The 21,033-nt window shown below is 36.5% G+C and overlaps 2 protein-coding genes across 4 annotated transcripts in view; both read left to right on the top strand.

Annotated features, from left to right (window-relative positions):
• The first annotated feature begins 1,714 nt into the window (after positions 1-1,714).
• Positions 1,715-12,361, top strand: LOC111800637 (protein ROS1-like). The gene is made up of 20 exons (XM_023684424.1): positions 1,715-1,969; positions 2,385-2,997; positions 3,460-5,196; positions 5,281-5,673; positions 6,178-6,268; positions 6,363-7,737; positions 7,829-7,908; positions 8,060-8,144; positions 8,218-8,309; positions 8,855-8,923; positions 9,043-9,079; positions 9,151-9,233; positions 9,521-9,997; positions 10,218-10,254; positions 10,347-10,410; positions 10,550-10,686; positions 11,281-11,346; positions 11,434-11,548; positions 11,618-11,656; positions 12,032-12,361. Exons 2-20 carry the CDS (start codon positions 2,496-2,498, stop codon positions 12,148-12,150), a joined length of 5,598 nt encoding a protein of 1,865 aa, XP_023540192.1. The 5' UTR covers positions 1,715-1,969; positions 2,385-2,495; the 3' UTR covers positions 12,151-12,361.
• Positions 12,362-14,236: 1,875 nt separating this feature from the next.
• The window catches only part of LOC111800315 (serine/threonine-protein kinase CTR1-like), an 8,059-nt gene continuing 1,262 nt past the window's right edge, over positions 14,237-21,033 (top strand). Inside the window, exons 1-13 of one of the 3 annotated variants that reach the window (XM_023683949.1) lie at positions 14,237-15,008; positions 16,036-16,337; positions 16,418-16,559; positions 16,761-16,864; positions 17,526-17,734; positions 18,040-18,447; positions 18,588-18,628; positions 18,775-18,843; positions 18,938-19,038; positions 19,174-19,255; positions 19,395-19,493; positions 19,842-19,910; positions 20,008-20,139. In XM_023683949.1, coding sequence (XP_023539717.1) covers positions 14,439-15,008; positions 16,036-16,337; positions 16,418-16,559; positions 16,761-16,864; positions 17,526-17,734; positions 18,040-18,447; positions 18,588-18,628; positions 18,775-18,843; positions 18,938-19,038; positions 19,174-19,255; positions 19,395-19,493; positions 19,842-19,910; positions 20,008-20,139 — 2,328 coding nt within the window. In that variant the 5' untranslated portion in view covers positions 14,237-14,438. Of the gene's footprint in view, positions 15,009-16,035; positions 16,338-16,417; positions 16,560-16,760; positions 16,865-17,525; positions 17,735-18,036; positions 18,448-18,587; positions 18,629-18,774; positions 18,844-18,937; positions 19,039-19,173; positions 19,256-19,394; positions 19,494-19,841; positions 19,911-20,007; positions 20,140-21,033 lie in introns of all 3 variants that reach the window. The other 2 variants (XM_023683950.1, XM_023683948.1) reach the window with 2 other exon arrangements.

Here is a 21,033-nt window from a genome sequence, read left to right as displayed (position 1 = left end):
GATTCCTTCGTTGAAATGTTTCCTTCCATCATCTGTCACTTAATCATTATAATAATAATAATAATAATAATAATAATAATAATTATTATTATTATTATTATATTTTGTAAAATTAAATTAATTGAAATACAAAATACAAAATACAAACGGGATGCAGTTATATTTATCAAGTCCTAGAAAAACCAACTATATTTTAAAATTTTAATGATTATAAAAGTTATTATTTAATTTTATAATCCGTATTTCAGTATGATAAATATATTTTACGTACGAACATATTTTAGTGTTATTGTAGCAAGATATTTGTGAGTATACTAATTTCATTTTAAAATCTAATTATCTTAAAAAATGGGAGCGTAAATACGAACTCTTTTAACTATTAATTTTTTTCCGTAAAAACTATAATTTTAATCTTACTTTTAAATAATTATTTTATAATTGAATGGTCGCTAATAAATTAATTTGAGTTGACTTTAGCTACCACAAAATACTGTTAAATCGTTTTAGGAAGGTATTTATGGGTCCCACAGATCAATTTATGCTGGAAAAAATATATTAGTTTAAAGGGTTTTGAAGGCCAACTACTTGGTTTTGGGGGACACATAGACTTTTTAATTTTCAGTGTCCTATCTTATCCAAACTACATGGGACACATTTCCAACAATATCATATAAATCAAATCATATTTATTTGCTTATATATATATATATAACTATTTAATGTCTAAATTATAGCAGTACAAAATCTTATACTCATTATATAATTATGTATTTAATTAATTTGGTTAGTATAGAAAATTAAACAAATGAAATAGCAACTATTTTATTTGCCAACATAAAAATATCTGTCATTACTTTATTGTGAAATACCTTCATAATTCAATAATTATAGAGATGAAGATTAAATTTATGGATATTTAAAACAATTAGTAATTTATCCACCACCATGCTATAACTAGCCAGTTTTCCAGTTCCCAATGAACCAAAAAGAATTTATATTTGTTAATTTAATTTAAAATTTTGGGATTGTGTACAAAAATTTGAATTTTCTGGGATGAGACAAGAGGGGTCTGGCCAATGGCAGGTTCAAACAATAAAGGCGGCCAGCGCTGTGTCTTTTGTTCTTAAATTACGTGTCAACCTTGAACCAAAGCAGCACATAGTTTCCGGTGATCTGTAGGGTCAAGTTATCAAATCTTCAAAACCAATATGAATAATAAAAGGCCAAAAGATGGAAAGCTTTGAAGATTCCCTTGGGGTCAAGACTAACGGAGGCATTGACTGACGGAATCGCACCGTTTGCTAATGCAGTTAGTTTGTTTGCTTGCCGTATGCATCAGGTGGGCGTTAAATCCCCCACCGTCATCCTCTCGGTTTTCGTTAGCTCACGTGTTTGTTCCCAAACCCGACACTTAACGCGCCGTGGTAGTTAGTTATACCCTATTTTCAATTTGGCCCTTCCGTGGTTGCTTCTATCTTACTCCACATCCCCCATTATCATCCTACACCAATAAATAAATAAATAAATAAATAAATAAAAGAATTATTAAGCCCAAAAAAGAAATATTCTATCCAAATCTGTGTCTATGTCTAGGCTTCCTGTTGCAATAAAAAAGAATATATATTATATAATAAAGTGATCCAGAGATAAAATAATGACTTGAAAATTATTATAATATTTATTAAACATGCATGATGATGATCTTCGTGCAAGCAAAAGAAACTATGTACAGCTCCTGATAAGGTACTGAGACATAAGAAGGTGAGAATGGGCAAGAAGAAAATAAGTAATCACCTGATCAAAGAGCTCTGCAAATTTATAAAACCCACCATCTTTTTGTTTGGTTTTTCCTTTCAATTCTCCCCTCACAGAGATAAAGGGAGTGAAGGGTTGAAGGAAGATAAGGATTTCTTGGCTTTCCGGTGAGTAGTAACAACTCAGATCTGGCCGACACTGACTCAGTCCTCCGGTAACTATTCGCCTGAAAGTATGGTGATTTTTCAGTTTAATTAATTTAGTAATGGAAGGGAAAGGGAAAATTATTGTGGCTTGTTGGGATTTCTTTTTTTTCTTTCGTCTTGCCCTTCAATTCCAATGATCATTGAAGCTGTAGACTGGACCTCTCTCTCTCTCACTCTTCTTTTTCTCTCTCTACTTTCATTTTCTTTCCCCCATTTTTGAAAGCTGGGTGTTTGCTGCCATGAAAGAGCAGAAGTTTTGTAGAAGGGAGATCTTTAATTCAGATGGGCTGTTAATCGTTAAGTCTAATTTTGTACTGTATTTCAGCTACGATCTGTTTGAGCTGGAACATAAAACTGGCTTTTTGGGTTTCTCGGTGCTAAGAGACACCATGAAATTTCTAAACTTGTCGCGTTTTCTCACAGTGAACGAAGAATTACGTTAAGAAAATAAGGCGTACCTTTGCCGGAAGCTGGCTTTTCTGGAGCAAGCTTGAGGGCTAAATTGGCTCTTCTGCTTGAGTGAAAACCAATCGAATGGATTCCGGCCAACATGAGGGAAATCCGGCCTATGATCAAGGCGGTTCCTGGATTCCGGCAACACCCATGAAGCCCATTTTACCAAAACCTCCGCCGCAGCCGCTGATCTATGCAAGGATAGACCGAAATCAGCCACGGTCATACTGGGTGGGATCAGAGAGACTCTCAAATTCGAACGAAGCTGAGACCAGCAGTGGAGTTGCATGTTATGGTGAAGCTAATGGTTCTTACGGTTGGGAAGCAGCTCAGGCTGGGCGATTCCAAGTGGGCTGTAATGATAATGGAACAGTGGCGAAACCTTCTATTGACGCATTAGTAGAGGGCATTCCCTTTTTGCAGCTAATGGCACTGGCAGATGCGGCTTCTACTGTGGGTGCGGATGCTACATTGGGTGGAAATGCGCATATGTTCGATTCTGGCTCCAGCTATCGAATTGAATTGGAGTCTAGCTCTATGAAGGGTCGTCTCAGTAACTCCTGCATACCTGAAGCCACAGGGTGTAAGTCCAGCTTATATAAATAGTAATTTACACGGAGGATTCTTAAATATGGTACAACTGTGATGCTTACACAAAATTTAGCATAAGAAGCATTAAAGAATAAATTGATGAGTTAAAAGCAGGGCTGTTGTATTAAAAGTGTAAATCTTTGGGGAAACTGAACCAATCCAACAGATAAGGGAATTTGTAGGAGAAAACTGATTAAAAATGGAGAATTCATGGTGAGTTTACTTTCAGCTATTTGTTAGTTCCTGGATATTCATTTTCTTTATTTGACATTTCTGTTTCCTGTGAAGTTCTGCAATCTACATGCTTCAATTAGTTTATCATATTCTTTCTACTTACTTTGTGGAGAAGAATGTAATTCAGATTTGTTCCTATAATGAATAATATGAGAAATCTCTATAAGTTCATTGTTGTTGACATCTAGTGTTCTGAAAGTTTGTACCTTCAACTTTACAGATGAAATATCTGACCATTTCCGGCATGCTTATGACCTCAATTTTCGATCTGGGATGGAATCAGATGCAGCTGCAATCAGACTTACTTCCCAATTCACACCTCCAACACCAGATATGGGCAAGAGTAAATATACAGGAAGAGAGACAGAAGTACAGCAGATACCAACTGAGAACAGCAGGAATGATAGAGAACAGAACCACCACTGTCATACTTTGATAACAGTTGATGGTGATAACCTGAGAGAAAACTGTAGTACTTCAATAACAATTGGCGGGGAAAACCCGAGAGAAAATAAAGAACTTGATCCTGCAATGCACTCAACAATTACTGCTACCTCTACCCCAGATGGAAAGGAAGGCAAGAATGCTGGTAACCTGAATAAAACCCCACCACCGAGGCAGAGAAGGAGAAAACATAGACCTAAGGTCATAATCGAAGGAAAAACTAAAAGAACAAAGCCAAACTTGAAGTCAGACAGTTCCAATCCAAGTACGAGAAAGCGTGTCAAGAAAAGTGGACTCAGTACGCCTTCAGCAACTCCCACAATGCAAGTAACAGGTGAAATCTCCGACCAAGAAATGATCGTGCATAGAAGGAAGTCATGCAGAAGGGCCATAAATTTTAATTCTCAGGCACAGACAAGAGACGGATTCTTCAATTCAGGGCCACTGGAACAAGATTCACTCACTCACAACTTTCAATCAACTACAGGACTAGAGGAAGTGAGGCTTGAAGAAGTAGGCTCTTCCACCGATCCAAATTGGCCCACGAATCATATGTTGAAAAGCTACAAGTCTCTGCCAGAAAAACAAGCCCCACCAGCTGAAATTTCAGCTGAGAATAATTCTCCTGAGAGAAGACTGCATTCAAACAACAAAATGGGGAACACAGAACAACATGGTAAAGTAATTTCCAATTCCGAAGAAGGAAACATGGTAGAAACCATGCTCAATGATGGCAATCCATCGGTACCAGGAAGTTCAAATGGTCTTATCTTCTGCAAGAACTCCAATTCGACTGCAGGAGAGCAAGCAACTTGTTGCCTGACAAAACGTTCTCAGACCAACAAACAAGCAGATGCTACGAGCATAAATTTAACAGGGGCCCATTATAATGCATTATCTGCATATCAGTCGATGTCCTGTTTACACTTTCCCCACATTCACAAGAAGAAAAGATCTGAGAAGGGCCAGAACCCAGTCTCCTCTAGTGCATTTACTAGAACAACTGTAGCCACACATTTCATGAGGCCAGAAAATGCATGCTCTTTCAATAATCCTCAGAGAGATCACATGGTATCAAGATCCAACATAGCTGGACCTCAGTTTAATACTTGTAGAAGTAAAACCGCAGCTTGGCATGAAGGAAACGACCTTCAGGGTAAGTTGCTAACATATGGAGGTATCATGGCTTTAGGTCAGACTGAGAGAACAAAAAAGAGACCCAGAACAACCAAACGACTTTCTAAATTGTCTCCACCAGCAAGAATTGATGACTGTGAGAAGCAGCAAATATATCCTACTAATCAAACTTCTTTGGACAGTTCTGCAAAAAATATCAATATGTCTCGAACATGCATAAATGGGCTATTTGAGACAATGCATGCAACAGTGGCAAAGAAGAAAAGAACCAAGAAGAATTTTCCTTCAAACTCAGCACTTCTCAATATAAACAAAGATCTTCAGGACTGCAGATCTGTATCCTTCAATCCTTATCAATTCTTTCCCAAAACATCAGGTACCAAGATTAAAACTCCCTCTAATGCTCAAGAAATTCACCCATTTAACGATTTTTTTTCTTCACTTTCCTTTATCTATACAGGCACTGCTTCAGAACATGGCAATCAAATGTGCTTTATTGATGCCATAATCGAACAATTTAAGCATTTAGACATCAACAAGGAAAGCAACAATTTGGGATATAGAGAACGAGCACTTGTACCCTATAACATGCAAAATCAGGCACTCAATGCCATTGTCGTTTATGGAAGAGAAGGAACTATTGTACCATTTAATCCTATAAAGAAACGACGGCCACGGCCTAAAGTTGAGCTCGATGAAGAGACTGGCAGAGTATGGAAGCTTCTGATGGGAAATATAAACAGCGAAGGCATTGATGGAACAGATGAGGAAAAGATTAAATGGTGGGAAGAAGAGAGGAAGGTGTTTCGAGGGAGAGCAGATTCATTTATTGCACGGATGCATCTTGTTCAAGGTACAATATAAACTATTCAACTCTTAACCAACCACTATTAAAGAGTTACATCTAGAACTCCATGTAGACATCAAATGAATGACAAATCCTAACAATGAATTAGCTTTACATTTGATAAGTTCGTTAGACAATTGGGTTTATGAGTGATGGAGCATGCATTAATTCAGGAAAATCAATACAGGCGAGAAAGAGAGTACAAGGAAGGTTTCTAGGGCAATTGTAAGAGTTTAACAGGAAATCAAGTTCCTAGGCTTAGCAGTCTCGTGCTTCAGACATTCCTTCTTGTATATGCTTTTTCAGAGAGGATTAAACAGAAAATCAAGTTCCTAGGCTTTGAAGTCTTCATACTTCTGCACATATACATGTGCTTGTATCAGCAATGTGTTCCAAAAAACACCAAATGAAAATTAACTTGCATGAAAGATTAGTCTAGGCCTAGTACGCATCCTTACTATAACTACTTTGCTGATCAGGCCAAAAAGTAACATAATTGCATTTCTTCAGGAGATAGGCGTTTCTCTCAATGGAAGGGATCAGTCGTGGACTCCGTGGTTGGAGTATTCTTGACCCAGAATGTCTCCGATCACCTTTCTAGGTAAGCTAGATTGTTAAATGGTGTAAGCTAAGTGTAATTCAAAGTCATCTCTACCTCTTTTGTTTCTTTTACTAACTCCATCTAAGGTTGGCAGCTCTGCCTTTATGTCTCTTGCGGCACGCTTTCCTCCTAAGCCAAAGTGTCACCAACCATCATGCTATCGAGAGCCAATTATAGAGTTGGATGAACCGGAAGAATACATGTTAAATTTAGAGGATGGCATGAAATTTAACAAACAGATAATGCAGCAACAAATAAGTGAAGAGGGGTCCTTGATGAAAAATGAAATGGAAAAAAGTGAAGGACAAATAAATGTTGACAACATTGAATCTAGCGGAAGTAATATTGAGGATGGGAGCTCAAACAAGGAGTCAGAAAAGAAAAGTTTTAGTTCATCTCATAACATTCTTGAGACATGTAGCAATTCAGTGGGAGAAGTATCGTTGACTGGAACCAGCCCAATGCAAGTATGTCTCTCTGGAGAGAGAGAAATATTTGATTCGTTTTCATTTCAAGACTGTGTGGATTCTTCGATTTCTCATACCAGTGAGGGCATTGAACCTTCCTCGGAGGGAAACTCAGAAGATCTACCAAGCTGTGCCAAAGTGGCACACTTGGACTCTTCCTCAGAGGAGCTTATTCAGATGGCAGGACTAAATACTCTAGATGCTCATGTTACAGCTGATACTTCCGTTGACCAGTCAGAGAACACCACAATCAATAAATTAGCAGGAAAGAAGTGTGACAATGGAATAGATAGCACGTTCCAATCAGATGAACAGGAAATATTCATAAAAGATTCTGTCAGTCATTTAAGTGGCTATCAAATGCAGCAAAACCACACCTCGGAATCCTTGGAGGCTGACTGCTGCCAGACGCGCAATGGAGTTAAAACTTCTAATGATTGCCAGAACAAGGATGAACTTTTTCCTACTGAAGAAAGTACACAGACTGTAGAATCTGACAATCATGCTAACGTTGAAGTAGAGCTCATGGCAAATATCCACGAAGCACCATTGTCTAGTAGTGAATTAAGCATTAATGCAAAGGAGCCAAGCTTGACCTTACAGTCTCGAGGCAGTGTGATCGAAGACCCTCAAAATGTAGAGTCGCCAGCAGAATGTACAGATAATGTGCGTAAAATTCCACCAAATATTTCACCAAATGCTACAGAAATAGCAACACAGTCGAATCCAAAGGAGTATGACCATTCGCTTAGTAACGAATTCAAAAAGATGAAACCTGATACTTCAAAATCTCCGAGAAAACAAGGTGCAAAGGAGAAAGAAGGGAGCATTAATTGGGATGACTTACGAAAACAGGCAGAAGCCAACAGAAGGACACCACAAAGAACTGAAAATACAATGGACTCATTGGATTGGGAAGCTATAAGATGTGCTGATGTGAATGAAATTGCACACACCATCAGAGAACGGGGCATGAACAACATGCTTGCTGAACGAATCAAGGTATCAATATAACATTGATTTCTGATTACATGATCTAAAATTTTAATCACTCCCTAACACTAGTTGAGCATTGGATGAGTAATTTGTACAGGATTTTCTAAACCGACTGGTGAAAGATCATGGGAGCATTGATCTCGAATGGTTAAGGAATGTTGCACCAGACCAAGCAAAGTAAGATTAATTGAGAACTTAAATGTCAAATTCTTGAAATTGAAACTGAAGAATAGTCAGAATGTTAACTTCTGCACTTGAGAATATGTTGCATCCACCAAAATTGCATGAAGCATACATTGGAATTTATACATAAATGGAAAACATGCAGAGAATATTTACTAAGCATAAGAGGATTGGGACTAAAAAGCGTGGAGTGTGTGCGACTTCTTACTCTTCATCATCTTGCCTTCCCAGTAAGTTCAAAATGAAGTATTGATATGAAACCAGACAAAACATATGTATGATTATCATTCGTACCTTGAACAGGTTGACACAAATGTTGGACGTATAGCTGTACGACTGGGATGGGTACCCCTTCAACCATTACCAGAATCCTTACAGTTGCATCTTCTGGAATTGTGAGTATGACGAGCATTGTTAGAAAAATCCATACATCTTTACCATATAAAAAAAGATGTCGAGAAAACTATTGTGAAATCCATGATCCATTATTTAAAGTTTACAATTTTAACTAAAGACAATCTTTCTAGTTTACAATTTTAACTAAAGACAATCTTTCTATTTCATGTATTCCTTTTGATTAGTGCTACAAGTTATTTTAAACTATATCACTGTTATCACTGTTTATGAATAATTTGCACATGAAAAACAGAATTAAACATTTGATTATTATGATGACATATAAACTAAGATCTACAACACTATCTTTCCAAGTAAAAAAAATATAATATGAAAATAAATGTTATTTTTAAATATAGTTCAGTTGATAATACCAGTTCTTAAAAGAATAGAAATGAACTAAACTTTTAAGGATGTTTTAATTATTACTACTTTCCAAATAAATAATAACAAAACTACAAAACTTCTAATATTACCTATAAAAGAATAGGCAGACCTAAACGGAACGCACACCATTTCAAGCTTTTCTTGCTGCCACTCCCAGGTACCCTGTGCTGGAGTCAATCCAGAAGTATCTATGGCCTCGGCTTTGCAAGCTTGATCAAAGAACACTGTAAGCTTGTTTTCTACTTACAAACCTAGAAACGGATGCAAGTTATTTATCATTTAGTTGTGGAAATGACGATAATTCAAACTAAACGCCCGCTACTTCGCTATAAAATCTGGATACAGGTATGAGCTGCACTACCAAATGATTACGTTTGGAAAGGTAATTTTTCTTGGAAATTAATTCTAACATAAACAACTTATATAAGAGCTTAACAGGATTGTTTGATACAGGTCTTTTGTACAAAAAGCAAACCAAATTGTAATGCTTGTCCAATGAGAGGAGAATGTAGGCACTTTGCAAGCGCATTTGCGAGGTTTGGGCATCTTTATCCTAGTCCATACAGTCTTTATTTCCCTCTCTCTCTCTCTCTTTCTTCATTTCCTCTCCTTTTAGAGAGCCTGTGCGCATAAGCAACACGATTTGGGCTCCAACTAACGACAACCATATTGAGTTTAATTCTTCCAGAATGTCACTGGATTGCATGTTAAGGGCAGATACCCTACTTTAAAACTTAATTCTTGCAAGCAATTTCTTATAGGTACAACAATCTTTAATTATGGATATGTGGGTAACTAATAGACATACTTCTTACATATCCAGTGCAAGGCTCGGTCTTCCAGCACCAGAAGATAAAAGAATAGTCAGTACTACTGAAAGCAGAGAACTTAACGATAACCAAGCCAGAACAATCGACCAACCAATGCTGTCCCTCCCTCCCCCAACATTATCACCTGATGAAATCAAGCTATCAGAATTAAGCCATCAATCTGGTAAAATGACTGCAACTGGTACGTGCATACCCATTATTGAAGAACCTGCAACACCAGAGCAAGAAAGCACCATACAAGCTGCAATCAGCGACATTGAGGATGCCTTCTATGAAGATCCTGATGAAATTCCTACAATAAAACTAAACATTGAGGAGTTTTCTTTGAATTTACAGAACTACGTTCAAAAGAACATGGAAATTCAAGAAGGTGACATGTCAAAAGCCTTAGTTGCACTAACCCCAGAAGCTGCATCCATTCCCATGCCCAAACTTAAGAATGTCAGCCGGCTGCGAACAGAGCACCAAGTGTAAGCAAAATATTTGCTATCCTTGCTCCTAAAGATCTTTCAGATTCCCAATAGACGATTGTATCACTAGGGAGTGAATTGAAAGCAGTATATGACAGTTGCAATAATTTAATGGTTCGGAAAATAGTTTGGCCAACAGATATCCAAATTTAACGGTCTATATTGCATCACATTTCAACGGAATTTCTACTTTGCGTACTAATTTTTTCTTCATCTGCAGCTATGAACTTCCAGATAACCACCCTCTTCTTGAAAAGGTTCGTGATTTATGAATCAAAAGGACGAAAAGTTTACTTTTCTTTTATGGGGAATATGGAGCAATATAACTGTGGTATCTTTTATAATACAGTTGAAGTTAGATAGAAGAGAACCAGATGATCCTTGCTCGTACCTTTTGGCTATATGGACACCAGGTAGATGTACCTCCAGAACATTAAAAATCTCGAAGCCATGGACAGAAGACTTAGCCAAAAGGAGATAAATTATGGAGTATTACTTTGACATGTATTCGCTCATGAATTCTGTAACATGTTCTATTTTGATATTATTTAGGTGAAACAGCAAATACCATCCAACTTCCAGAAAAAAAGTGCGGTAATCAAGAACATCAATTGTGTCATGAGGAGGAGTGCTTCTCATGCAACAGTGTCAGAGAAGCTAGCTCCCTCATGGTTCGAGGGACTCTTTTGGTGAGACATAACTTGTCAAATAAGTGGGTTATGAATGTATTAGTATAAAAAATCCTTAAAAAAAAACCAAAAAGAACCACACAATGTCGAAGTCAATATGGGAAGGGAACAAAAAAAAAATTATTAAATAAAGTTGCTACAACCTAGTTATCTCTTAATAATCATAGGATACAAATTTAAAATAGTTTGGTAGTTTCTCTAATAGTGTAAAATTGCCAACCACTTACACATCGTGGTAACCTCCTTTCATCATTTCTCGAAGAGAACATATTCTTAAAAGTGGTGAAGTGCACTAAAAGATATAATAACTCTTTTCGTGGCCCAAGACAGAGACTCTTTACCTCCTTAATCTAGTCCTTTATTGTACCAGTAGAATATATTCTATTTCTTAAACTACATAATTAAGTGCCCATTAACTACTATCATAATTGCTGAAGAAGACGTCTATGAAATAAACATGTTTCACAAAAATATAAAAAACTACCTGCAACCAATAGAAGAAGCCACGCAGTAGGTTCAAAGTTCTGGGGCAATCATATTGAACCGATTGAATTTTCATAGCAAGATCTGCCAAAAAAAAAAAAAAAAAAACAGATACCATGCCGAACGGCAATGAGAGGAAGCTTTCCACTGAATGGTACCTATTTTCAAGTCAATGAGGTAAGGTTGAATAAGATATATACAATGTTATCCTGTTCTTCCTTTGAGGCTTGGTGCCACAACTAACTATGACTATTTCCTTTGTAGGTATTTGCGGATCACGAGTCAAGCCTCAACCCAATAGATATTCCTAGGGACTGGATATGGAACCTTCCTAGGCGTACTGTGTATTTTGGGACCTCCATACCAACAATATTTAAAGGTTGCTCATAGAACATATACCTCTTATCATATGATTACTTAAATAATAACAGTTCTTTTTGTCCACCAGGTTTATCTACACAAGGCATCCAACACTGTTTCTGGAGAGGTACCTATTCTTCAATTTACTGCTGTATCTATATTTGCTATTAAGAAATAGAATATAGTTTGCTATGTAACACACATATATGTAAACATTTGCAGATGATATATGAACAAGTTTAACATTTATAAAATCAAGTACGAGGTTAAAAATGTAAGAATACTAGTAGCAGCGTACACAATTTTAGGCTCTACTGGTCCAGCATCAACTAATAACTTGGAGTAAACATTAAAAAATTCTAAAAATGGAGCATGTAGAAAATTTGAATTGAATGGTTATCTAATCAATTTGAACGATCGTGTCTAACTTATCTGAATCCCAGCCAAAAAGAGATTTGAGAAACCATCTATTTTCACTCTAATGTATTCAAATAATTTGCAGGATTCGTCTGTGTAAGAGGTTTTGATCAAAAATCAAGGGCACCCCGACCTTTGATGGCCAGGCTTCATTTTCCAGCCAGCAAATTGAACAGAGGAAAGGGTAAGACAGGGGACCAATAAGAGGAGGTGAAGCCCAAACCAGGATGGCACGAACAACATAGCAGTAAGAAAAGAAACATTTAGTGACACCGCATCCAACCCATGGCGAATAAGTTAGTATCCATTTGTAAATTCTTGTCTTATACGTGATTAACGGGATTAGAATTAGTCATTTCAGGCACAAATCCGAACCATTCATATCGACCAACACTAGCCATGAATTATTTACTAATTTCTCTATCCAAGATGTGAGATACCAGGTTAAATAGCATACAGCAGAATACAGCACATCAGACTTTCATCAGCTAAAAAGAAAAAGGCAGATGGAGCTAGTACGGTTACTGATCATCAACTAATTAACAAACTAAAAGTAGTCGAATTATCTAGTAATGAACTACTCCACAACTTCGTAAACAACCACTGGTTCTAAAATCTTAAGCAGCAAGGCGTTGTCAATTTTATTTTGATGGCACAAACATCAAATTTCTTGCAACGGAAATTAGATGAATTGTATTTGACGAAGCAGGATCGAGAAGCATACCTTGACTCATAATGTATGCTGCAAGCGAAAGCGCAGATGGAAAACGAACCACAGAGGAATATCAATCTGAAGAACAAGCGGATTGAGCTCAAACGATTACCAATCATCGAACAATAAACAAAATAACAGTAGCCGAGTTATATAGCAATGAACAAATCTTGCGCAACTTCCTAAACAACCATAGATTCTGAAATATTAAGCCGTTAAACTGGAGACAATTACTTTAATAGAACCGACATCAAATCTTCAGCAAAAGTACAAATAATGTGAGAAACTAAATTGGATTAGACGAAGCAGGATACGATTATAAGATAAACAGATCTTTAATTTGACTAACTTCAACTAGGCGCTTGAAACATCGTTAAGACTATTCTTTCAGATGAAGAAGCGTACCGATTCCGAATGTGTAAAGCGAGTGAGAGCGAAGAGAGATCGATTCGCGGATGGAGATTGGACTGAGGACAAAGCGGTGAAAAGCCAAAGATGTGAGAAAGCGGGAACGAAAACAACGAGAGAGAGAGAGAGAACGTGATAAAATGGGTGTTATTACCTCTTGCCGCCAATTTCTTTTTTATCCTTCCCGCCAAGTTACATTGATTTTATTTTTTTAAGCACTTTTTTTTTTAATTAGGCGAAATTGATAAAATACCTCTCATCTAAATTTTATATAAAAATATTCTTAAATTTTAAACCAATAATAATAATAATAATAATAATAATAATAATAATAATAATAATAATAATACGCGTAAAATTTAAAAAATAATCTAAAAAATACTTTTAAATTTTAGAGATAGTTAATATTTTGTTTAAAAAATATCTCAAAATTTTAAAAATATTATTAATATCGCAAATTTTTTTAAAAACTTAAAAAATAACTTCAATTTTAAAAATTTAAAAAAATATTTATATTATTAGTGTTACATTTCAAAAATAAATATTTGAAATACTAATATTAAACTTTTTAAATTTTTTTTAATTCTTATGTTTCTATCCTTTTATTTATATATTAATGATAAATGTATTTTTAAACCTTTAAAAAATATTAATAATATTTGTTATTATTATTTTGTTAAATAAGAGTGTTATAAAAATAAAAAATTAAGAATTGAAATGTATTTTTAAATTAACCATAAAAATATTTTTTATTTTTAATGTTTAAGAGCGTTATGGAAAATTTTAATTTTTGAAGAATATTTTATATTAAAAATTAAAATATTATAAAAAAATATTTACTTAAATATTTTTTTACCACATAAATTACTTAAATATTTGTAATGACATTAACGGTATATAATGCCTAATTTTAAAATATTTTAATAATTATGTGAATATTGTAAGGTATACTTATTGATTATTTTTATTCCTTAAAAACAATTAAACAAGCGATTTGAACACGGAAGCAACCAGAAGATACAGTCGAGCGCACGTGTAAAAGCCACGTGCGAGTGCGAGGGTCGTAAAGAATTTAAGGCGCGTGGACTGGAAATGACTTTCGTCCTCCCGAATAATATTTACCGCGAATTAGTATTAGATCTTCGCCAAAATAAATTAATTAAGAATTTATTGGAGAAATAGAATATTACGAAAATGCCACTACGCCTAAAAGTCCCTGTATGGTTCTCAGCGTCTCTCTCCGACAATCGAATTCCAGAAAGAGACGCACACCGGAAAGGTGAAAAATCGAAGGGAGGGAGTTCTTCATCGCTTCGATGGTGGATTTTTGGGTCCAAACGGAATCCAGTTGATCGGAATTCTCTGAATCTCGATGGAAATGCCCGGTAGAAGATTGAACTATACGCTTCTCAGTCAAATTCCAGATGACCAAAACAGTGGTGGTCCTGTCAGAGCTTCGTCATCGTTGATCGAATTATCATCAGGAGAGGGGAAGAACGATAAGAGGAAGTTGGAAAGAGGATTGGATTGGGAAGCTGGTGGTGATCACAGGGCGAGCCAGCAGCCGCAGGTGAATTGGATCGGCAATATGTACTCAGCCTTTGGTTTGCAGAGGCAGTCCAGTGGAAGCAGCTTTGGAGAGAGCTCGATATCCGGGGAGTATTATGCACTGACACCATCGACTACAGTGGCTAATGAGACGGATGATGTGCTTAGGATTGGAGGCGATTCAAGAGCTCAGGTAGCCGGGACTGGAGGATCCTCTGGTAAGAGCTGGGCGCAACATACGGAGGAGAGTTATCAACTGCAGTTGGCATTGGCGCTCCGGCTTTCCTCAGATGCGACTTGTGCTGATGATCCTAATTTCTTAAATCCATTTCAGGATGATTCAGCTTTAAGGAGGTCGATTAGCTCTGCTGAGGCTGTGTCACATCGATTTTGGGTAGAAATTCTTTTCCATCTATCTATGTTCTAGTTCGTGCTTATGGTTTTTTATTTTGGTTTTGTTGCGTTGACTTCAGTTACAATGCTAATTCACGTTCTGTTTATTCTGGCATTGCTAGTCTAGATATCACCTAATTCGTTTACTGTCCCTTATTTGGGTCAAATCCTGATTCCCCGATAATAGATTCAAAACTGTTAACGTTGAATTATAGGGCACAATGTAGATCTCTGACGATAGTCCGAGCTTGAGTTTATATCTATACTCAAGAAGTGTGTTAGACTTTTGCTGTAGATGTTGCTGAAGCGGTTTAAGCAATTGGTTGCTTCCTAGGAGAAGGCTTATGGCTGATGAAGTCCCGAAAGGGGATTATTGATCTGGGATGTGGTAACAGATGAAGAAAACCCAAGTTTAGTTTATTGTTTTAACGTGAAATTTTTATTGGATCTCTGGAATTTACATCAAGGACGTTTTCCTTGGGGCAATGGTGCTGTCTAAGCTGAAGTACTATTGTGAAAGTGATGGTATAAGTTTGGAAAACTGATAAGAGTTTAAGATCCATGTTTTGTTTACCTTCTTCAAGTTTTTGTGGTTAGTCTTTAGTGGTCAATGTGCTAATTGGTTAGCTTCAACCACCGGACTTCGTTATGCCTATATTTATTTGAGAATGGAAGTTAGCTATGTGCTATATCCATTGAAGTATTGGACACCCCAATTGTTTGTCAATAGGTCGATCAGTTCCTAATTTATTAAAGTTGGCTGGATTCTATTCTGAGCAATGGAAGATATAAGAAGAATTTATCAAAATTAGGTTAGGTTGTGAAAGCCGAGATATGAATGAGAAATGCTAAATATGGAAATTTAACTGGTATATTTACATGTGTGGCTAATATTGAAGATCTGACCTTTTTTTCTTTGTTTCATTGTAATATCATTGAGAATGTGGTAGAGGAACATATTCTTTGGGCTAGCAAAACAGAGTACCATTTTTAAAAATGATGTACTGTCGTGTTATTATATGGATCAGGTGAATGGCTGTCTATCATACTTTGACAAAATTCCTGATGGGTTTTATCTAATCCATGGAATGGATCCATATGTATGGACTTTGTGCACCAGCCTGCCTGATAATGATCGCATGCCATCAATTGAATCTCTAAAGTCTGTTGATCCTAGCACAGATTCTTCAATTGAAGTTGTTTTGATTGATCAGCGCACTGATCCCAACTTAAAAGACCTCCAAAATCGGGTCCGAAGCATTTCTTGCAGCTCTATAACCACAAAAGAGGTTGTAGACCTGCTTGCAAAACTCGTCTGTAGGAGTTTGGGGTGAGACATCCATGCTTTCCATTTGGAAACTTGTCTATTTCATTCAACACCAATAACTTCCTTTTTATTGTTATCAATAGTGGCTCGGTTTCTGGAGAAGATGTGTTGGTGCCCAGCTGGAAGGAGTGCAGTAATAACTTGAAGGAGACCTTAGGCTCTGTGGTTGTTCCTCTTGGTGCACTCTCTGTAGGACTCTGCCGGCATCGTGCTCTTCTTTTCAAAGTGAGATCCCAATTTTGCTTACTCTTTAAATAGCCATCCCAATTTCATATATTTCTTTCTGCTTGCTTACTGCTTTTGGCTTCTGGTAAACTTGTAATCTTGTTTTTTTCAATTTGCATAGCTGCTATTTGATACTATTTACATTATCAAGTAAATCGATATAGTTCAGGGTTCGCTTATCCAAAAGTATGGCATTTGCAGGTGTTAGCTGATACAATTGATTTACCCTGTCGAGTAGCCAAGGGCTGTAAATATTGCTCGTGCCATGATTCTTCTTCTTGTCTTGTGCAGTTTGGGTTTGACAAGTATGCTCTCTTTGCAATACTTTTTGAGTTCTATAATGTTTACAGTTGCATTAAATGAATATGCAGCTCTAACAATATCGTTAAATTAAGCTGGTGCCTTCCATTAATTGACATAAAATAATGCAATTAGAAACTATTTTATTCTTCATTGCATTCGAGAAAATAATTGCTATAGGATAATAAAAGAGTAGAGGGATCCAATTCAGATCAAAATGAGTTATAGACAATATCACGGTGAAAATTGCTAAGTGGGGCGAGATATGCAGAAAACAAAATGACTTGGAGGCAATGGTTAACACATTTTTTCATTGGTTTTACTCTCCTTTGAAATTTTGGTTTCTATGTTGTCACTTATTTTGTTTTCTAAGGTGTGCAATTATTAGCTTAAGCTCCTCTTTTAATTTTAAACGTATATATTGCACTTAACAGTGACAACCCCCCTCAAATTGACCATTCTTGTTTTTCCTAGCTGATTTAAAAAAAAAAAAAATTGCAATCATTTTTTGCCATCTATTTAGATCTTTGCAGATATGGATGGTGGAAAGGTTGTGAAACCGATTATTGTTCATATTGAAGAAATAGCCTTAATTTTAGGAATAGCTTGCAACAGTCCCTCATTGTATTAATACAGTTATATGTGGTGTGATTATTTTCTTTTCAGGGAGTATCTGGTTGACTTAATTGGTAATCCTGGTTGCTTATATGAGCCTGATTCCTTACTCAATGGTCCCTCCTCCATTTTGATCTCCTCGCCATTGCGATTTCCACGACTAAAGCCAGTAGAGGCAGCCATTGATTTCAGGTCACTGGCTAAACAGTACTTTGCAGATTGCCAGTTACTTAATGTTGTTTTTGATGAATGTTCCTCAGGTAATTATTTGACTCTTCAAACTTTAATTTAGAACTATGCAAATTATATTTTACAATTTTATATTGCATTTTTCTCTTTTGAAGTCCTTGTTGTAAGTTATAACCAGAGTAGCAGATTTTGAGGCTAAAATAGTATTTAGAAAAGGTCATAGTTTGTATGAAATACACCGGATTGTATAATTCTTGTTATGGCTTGCACTTACTTTTTCTTACTCTGACAAAACTTTTGTCACACTTGATATTGCCAGCCTTTCCTGTATATTATTTGTTTTTGTTGACAAGTTTTTAAGTTACCATCACAGAAGTTTCTGTGGATGGAGAAGATGGTGCACTTCCCTTGTATCCAGAGCAGTTTGATAGGAAGTTCACAAACAGAAGCAACCAAATGCTTGTCACTGGTGTTCATGATGAAAAATCCATTTTACTGCACGGGAAAACTTCGCAGCCTAACTCCCAAGACGGAGACTTCCAACGATTTAAACCGCTACAACCAACTATCCTGGTTGAGGATCCAATCCCACTAAAGTACAGCCGTAGAAATGTGCAGTCACCTTTTGATCTGTCCCAGCCAATGATGGATTTTACTATGGACGTAAGGTTTGCGCAGGGAGGTCAGCTAATACCAAACACTCGGAGTAAAACACTTCCCCTTGGTGCAGAGGATTTGGACATTCCATGGGAGGATCTTGTTTTAAAAGAAAGAATTGGAGCAGGTATATATCCTGCAAATTTTGAAAAAGTTCTGGATTTTTTAATATGATAGTTGGCTCATAACGAAATGAAGTCAATCCTATCTATAGAACTCATTGCAATTAATATTTTAAGATCATTCTGAGTGTATTACTAATTTCAGGTTCTTTTGGAACTGTACATCGTGCTGATTGGCATGGATCGGTGAGTAATGTGGAATGGTCGATGATTGTTATTTCCCAAAAATAGTCTACCATGCAAGCATGGATTAATTGTCTACCATGTGAAATGGTCGGCAATATGATGTGTTCGCCACTATTATTTCTAAGATATTATCATGGGCATGTCAGGAAGTTGCTGTGAAGATCCTCACAGAACAAGACTTCCATCCTGAACGTGTTAATGAGTTTCTGAGAGAGGTATTCAGTGGTCGATATCTCAATTATACGTGTTCTAGAGGCGTGGATTATTTTGTTGACTCTAGTTTTGTTTTTTCTTATTTTTGCATGATAGGTTGCTATTATGAAATCCTTGCGACATCCTAACATTGTACTGTTTATGGGTGCCGTGACCAAGCCACCAAACCTGTCCATTGTCACTGAATATCTATCGAGGTATTCTTTTACCATCTTCATTCTCCTAATCAAAGTTGAAAAAGTTAACATCAAATATTTAGTGAATTTATTAGGTATATTCCAAGACAACCGATAGAAAAGGTTTGAAAGTTGAAGAATTTGTTTTATTTGCAGAGGTAGCTTGTATAGGCTTTTGCACAAGTCAGGTGTTAAAGACATAGATGAAACACGTCGGATAAATATGGCTTATGATGTGGTATGTATTATTCTAATGACTCACCAAATGTTTTCGAGTAACCCCCTACCCCGGGTTTTTATCTTGTGCTGTGTTGTTTACCTTCATTTCAACATCATCTATCTTTTGGCAAATGGCTCGGTCATTTGTTTTTATACAGGCAAAGGGAATGAACTATCTCCATAGACGTGACCCTCCAATTGTTCATCGTGATTTAAAATCACCAAATCTTTTAGTCGACAAGAAGTATACAGTAAAGGTAGATAAATTTCAAACTCAGCGTTAAAAATGTTTCTTCTAGGGGACACTATTTTCCTGGCCCTCTATCTCTTGTTAAGTTGATTCTTACTAGCATGAGCTCCGGATTTCCCTTTTGGTCCATCAAAACTGTATACTCTTTACTGGTCCCTCATCTACTTGTTATCACAGTTGATAAACTTGCTACTCCTAAAGTACATGTTATGCTTGATAAAACAGAGCTCGAGTTGGAGTCCAGGAAGAATTATTTGAGAGCATGTTATTTTTTTTATTTATAAATAAGAAACCTGAAAGGATGTCAGTCTCTGTTGTCTTTGTGATTCAAAATTTTCGTTTGATCTCTGTTCAGGTTTGTGATTTTGGTCTCTCCCGCTTAAAGGCACGCACATTTCTTTCATCAAAATCCGCGGCTGGAACAGTGAGTTCTTCGCTTTGTAGCAATATATTGCCACAGTATTACCATGCATTACAAGCTGTCTATGCAATTTCTAATATTTAACTATTCAATTTGTTAGCCTGAGTGGATGGCACCAGAAGTACTACGTGATGAGCCCTCAAATGAAAAATCAGATGTTTACAGCTTTGGAGTGATTCTGTGGGAGTTGGCAACTTTGCAACAGCCATGGTGTAATCTAAACCCAGCTCAGGTTTTTATTTTTCCAATCTTCTTGTAGTTAAGTTGTCAGATAAGAAGATATCAAAAGCAAATGTTCTCTTTAAGCTTTGATCTTTTGTATGTCTTGTTGATTGAGGTTCCTGGCTTAAAATATCAAAACATCCTCTCTCTCCAAAGATAAATGGAACTTCCTTAACGTAATGATTTACAAAAATAAAAATGAAAATAAAGGGAGAGCCCCCAAACAGAAGAGCGTTACAAAAACCCCCTCCAATCAGCACAAATATCATTTAAAGAATAACTAGAAAACATAATGCTAAGCTTGTACCGTGAGGCAGCTGTGAAGATTTAGTCAGTAAGATATGTGTTGTTTCTTTCCTTTCCACTAAAGAGTCTGCTGTTCCTGCCTAGCCAAATATCCCAAAAGAAGCTCTGGATGATATTGATCCAAAGTATTTTAGCCTTCATTTTGAATGGGTGAGATACCATAAGAGATTGGAGGTTCGAGGAAACATTTTTGTCCGTTATCGAGGCCAAACTAAAAAAGACAAAGACGTGGCTCCGAAACATGGTGGCAAAGTAGCAGTGGGGAAAGAGGTGGTCTTGAGTTCGTTCTGGTTGCAATGAGACCGCCCATTGCCATTTTCCTTAAACACCATAGTATGTTTAGTATGCAAACCAAAATTCGGGATGGAATAGCCGTTCTCAAGAATTTATCAGTCTTTCCTACCAGATAAAAATCAGTTAACTACCAATTTGTCAGTCCTTTCAGAGCAAAAGTTAGGAGTTTCCTGCCGCATAACATGACCTCTCCAAAATAACCCAATATCACAACAATGATACCCTGAAAATAGTGGAGAATGGATTTGGTGAAGTTCAATTTCTACCAGAGTTCATAAAAAATTGTGATGATCCCCCCCCCCCC

This window comes from Cucurbita pepo, chromosome LG08, assembly GCF_002806865.2.
Source record: "Cucurbita pepo subsp. pepo cultivar mu-cu-16 chromosome LG08, ASM280686v2, whole genome shotgun sequence".
Taxonomy (NCBI): domain Eukaryota; kingdom Viridiplantae; phylum Streptophyta; class Magnoliopsida; order Cucurbitales; family Cucurbitaceae; genus Cucurbita; species Cucurbita pepo.
This window is presented reverse-complemented; position numbering and strand designations above follow the sequence as displayed.